General features: G+C 27.3%; 1 protein-coding gene across 1 annotated transcript in view; it reads left to right on the top strand.

Moving 5' to 3' along the window:
• Positions 1-259: 259 nt before the first annotated feature.
• The window catches only part of Phum_PHUM428070 (class B secretin-like G-protein coupled receptor GPRcal1, putative), a gene marked incomplete at both ends in the record, with an annotated part of 20,821 nt that continues 17,486 nt past the window's right edge, over positions 260-3,594 (top strand). Inside the window, 2 exons of the mRNA XM_002429285.1 lie at positions 260-281; positions 376-489. Of these exons, the coding sequence (XP_002429330.1) occupies positions 260-281; positions 376-489 (136 nt within the window). The remainder of the gene's footprint in view (positions 282-375; positions 490-3,594) is intronic.

The following is a 3,594-nucleotide window of genomic DNA, read 5'->3' as shown; positions in this document are numbered from 1 at the left end:
AAAAAATAAAATGAAATGATAATAATAATGATGATGATGATGATGATGATGAATACATCGAATGAAAATTTACTAGACAAAGAAGAGAAAACCTTTTTTTTATTAACCTTAAATCGAATTATCATCATTTAAATGAGTAAAATTAAAATTTGTTCTAGAACTTTGATCAACGTTCGATAGTTTTTTTTTTTTGTTATTTGTTCCTTTATAATTAGGTTTTCCCGTTTTTAGGTTTCAAAAATAGAGAAAAACAAACGGGATGCCCGCAAATTTTGTTATTGGTTGTTGTTTTTGTTTTGTTTAGTCTTTGAAACAACGTCGAAAATTATAATATTAGATTAATTTTGTTTTTTTTTTTTCTGTTTTGCTTACCAGGCGGTTTGTACTGCGAGGGAACATTTGACGGTTGGTCATGTTGGCCGGATACACCAGCTGGAACAACAGCAAACGTTTCATGTCCAGGTTTCGTCACGGGTTTCGATCCAAAACGTAAGTTTATCCTATTCACTTTTTTTTTCTTTTTTTTTTTATTTGCTTATCGGTTTATCGGTTGAAATACGAACAAAAATTTTGAAAATTTTATCGAAATCTTTTCTAAAACCGAATAAATTCAATTTTTTCTTTCTTTTTTCTCTTAAGTAAATTATCTGACATGTTCGAAGGTGATGTTTTTCCAAATATTTTTCTAACATGAACAAACAAAACAAAAAAAAAAAATTTGAATCGTGGGAGGAGGTGTTAAGAAGAAAAAAAAAACAAAAAGATAGAAAAAGAGAGAGAGAGAGAAATTGAGACTATAGAAAAAAAGAGTGAGAGGGTATAAGAAAGAGAAAGAGAGAAATTTAGAGTTATTTAATTCAAAATTATTTCGTTTAATAAAAATAATAATAATAAAATAAGAGAAAATTTTGAAGAAATTCTAAAGAAAATTCTAAAGAAAATTTTAGAGAAAATTAACGATAAGCTAAGTATTAAAAGTAACGGTCGCATCTTGTTAAGAAATGATAAAAGCTCGAGGAAAATTACCAAAAATAATTGATTTGCAAGGTATTTAAACCTGAAAAACCTTAAAATCTATTCGCCAGGTATTCATTCCTTAAAAGGATAAGAAACCTGGAGAAAAAAAAACTTAAGGAAAAATTCCGACAAAACGGAAAACGACTCGAAAAAAACTTTTAAAAATGGCCGACCGAAAAATTTATTTTTCTTTAAACTTTATTTAAAAAGGTTTGCATTTAAATAAAAGTTTTTGAAGTTTATTAGAAGCGCGCGCAAAACAAAAAAAAAGTTTTTTTACGCGATTAATAAGAATTCGAGACATTTTCACTTTCGATTTTTTAAAAACAAAAAAAAAAAAGAGAAAGAAAGAGAAAGAAAAGGTGAAAACTTTTATTAAATTATTAAAGTTCTTTTTTATTATAGTTAAATTTGACAAACTATGATGACAACATCGAAACCTTTTCTCTCTCTCTCTCACTTACACACACACACACGTGATTTTTCAAAAGAATTTGCAATTGTAGTCCGCCATCTTTTTTTTAAATTTAATTAATCATTATTAACTCAACTTTTCATTGAAAAATGGAAAGGGAAAAAAGGATTGACAGGAATACAAAAAAAAACAGGGAGGAAAGGGGAGGGGGAGGGAGGGGATTTATTCTTTTTATCGAATATCCGCAAACCTTTTTCACGAGTCAATCTTTTTTAAAATCCGCGCGCGTTTTTTGAATTTAAATAAGGAAAGAAAAAAATTCGACGAATAAAAAGTTGACAAAAAATAAAAAAAAGATGAAAATGAAGAAAAAGAAGAAAAAAGAAAAATGAAAAGAAAATCAAATAACATTGGAATGTAAATACAAAATGGAAAAAGAAAAGAAAAACACAAAATGGAAAATCGTTAAATGGAAAAAAAATTTTTTTTCCTTTTTTCTCTTGAAAGCTTTCAATATGGTGGTGGATTCATTGCAATTTTTTTTTTTTTTTATTTAAAAATTAAGTTTTTTGTTTTCGTTATTATTACCATCAACCTTTTTTTCTCTCTCTCTCTCTCTGCAGTAGAAGAAAAAAAAGAAAATTTTGTAATGATAATGATAATAATTTTACATATTAAAATCCCATGCATAATTTTAACTCCAAACGGGGAAAAAGTCTTTAAAACAATTTTTTTCACTTAAATTTTCCGGATGTTGCCCTTCTTTCGTTTTTTTTCCTTTCCCCCTCCCCCCGTCCCCCGATTGTATTTGTTAATTTATTACTTTTGGGATTTGACTCGTATACAATATACATCCCATAATCGTAAAATAAAACTTTTATTTTCTTTTTTTTTTACGAACATTAAAAGGAAGAGAAAACGTTCGTAATTCTCAAATCGCGAATTATAAAAAAAAAAAATTTTTTTTAATTTCACTAACTAAAAAATAACGCAATTAATGTCTCCCCAATCCCCCTCAAAAAAAAAAAAAAAATGCAAAAACAAACGGAAAATCTAACGGTTTTTCTTTTCCACTAGATCCGCCATTTTTAATTTAATATCGAACGCGTAAAAGCGCGGCGTGTGTGTGACGTCACATGTGAATTACTATTACGAATGCGCGTTCAGAAATTCACTTTTTTCATATCGGTTCCTCCTATATACGTTAATTAAAAATTTAAACGAATTCGAAAACGGTTAAATAAAATTCATCGGTTGATATAATTTATTTAAATAATTAAAAATAAAAAATTTATTTATTTATTTATTATTTTCTTTGATGTTTAAAAATTAAAAGCGACGACGTAACTCATTAAAAAAAAGAAATTTTCCGTTAAAATTTTTTAATTTAATTTTACGGGCGATTCGTATGAAATAAGAGAAATTTTCAAACGAGTCTCTTTCTCTCTCTCTCTCTTGCTCTCTCGCTCTTAAGAATATGTGCTTGGGGATAAACAAGCAAGTTTGTATCATGTCGTGGTTTATATAAAATGTGTATAAAACAACCAACAGCAGCAACACGGTAAAAGGATAAATAAAAAAGTAATTAAACACCCGAATGGTAAAAATTTCTGTTGTCGGGTGCTCCCGTGGAAAATAAGAAGTTAATGAGAAAGTCTGAAAATCCTTTTTTAACCTTTTTTTTCAAAACTTCTTTTCCTCGAGGCCTTTCTCTCTCTCTCTCTCTCTCACTAAAATAGTTTACAAAATTCGTTTTATACGAATACGAATGGTGAAAAAGATTTTTTTGTATGCGAACAAATAATAATTAATTTTTAATTCCCTTCGTTTATATCGGATTTATTTTTTTTTTTTTTTTTTAATTGTCAAAGGTTTTAAAAAAAGGAAAAAAGGAAAAAAAATTCAATCGTTATTTTTTATTTTTATTAATTAATTTTTTTAAAAAAAAGAAAAATCAATTATAAATAAACGTCAAAACAATTTTTAATCACACACATAATAATAATTACGGATCAATTCGGTTGACATTATGACAAACGAGTGTGTTGGTTAATGATAAGACGAAAATAATGATAACGCATATTCATTTCGAAACGAAAAAAAAAAAATTATTTCACTTCCGGCGAAAGAGAGAGAGAAAAATGCAACGTCGGAAAATTTTT

The sequence above is a fragment of the Pediculus humanus genome, genomic scaffold, assembly GCF_000006295.1.
Source record: "Pediculus humanus corporis 1103172108195 genomic scaffold, whole genome shotgun sequence".
Lineage (NCBI taxonomy): Eukaryota > Metazoa > Arthropoda > Insecta > Psocodea > Pediculidae > Pediculus > Pediculus humanus.
This window is presented reverse-complemented; position numbering and strand designations above follow the sequence as displayed.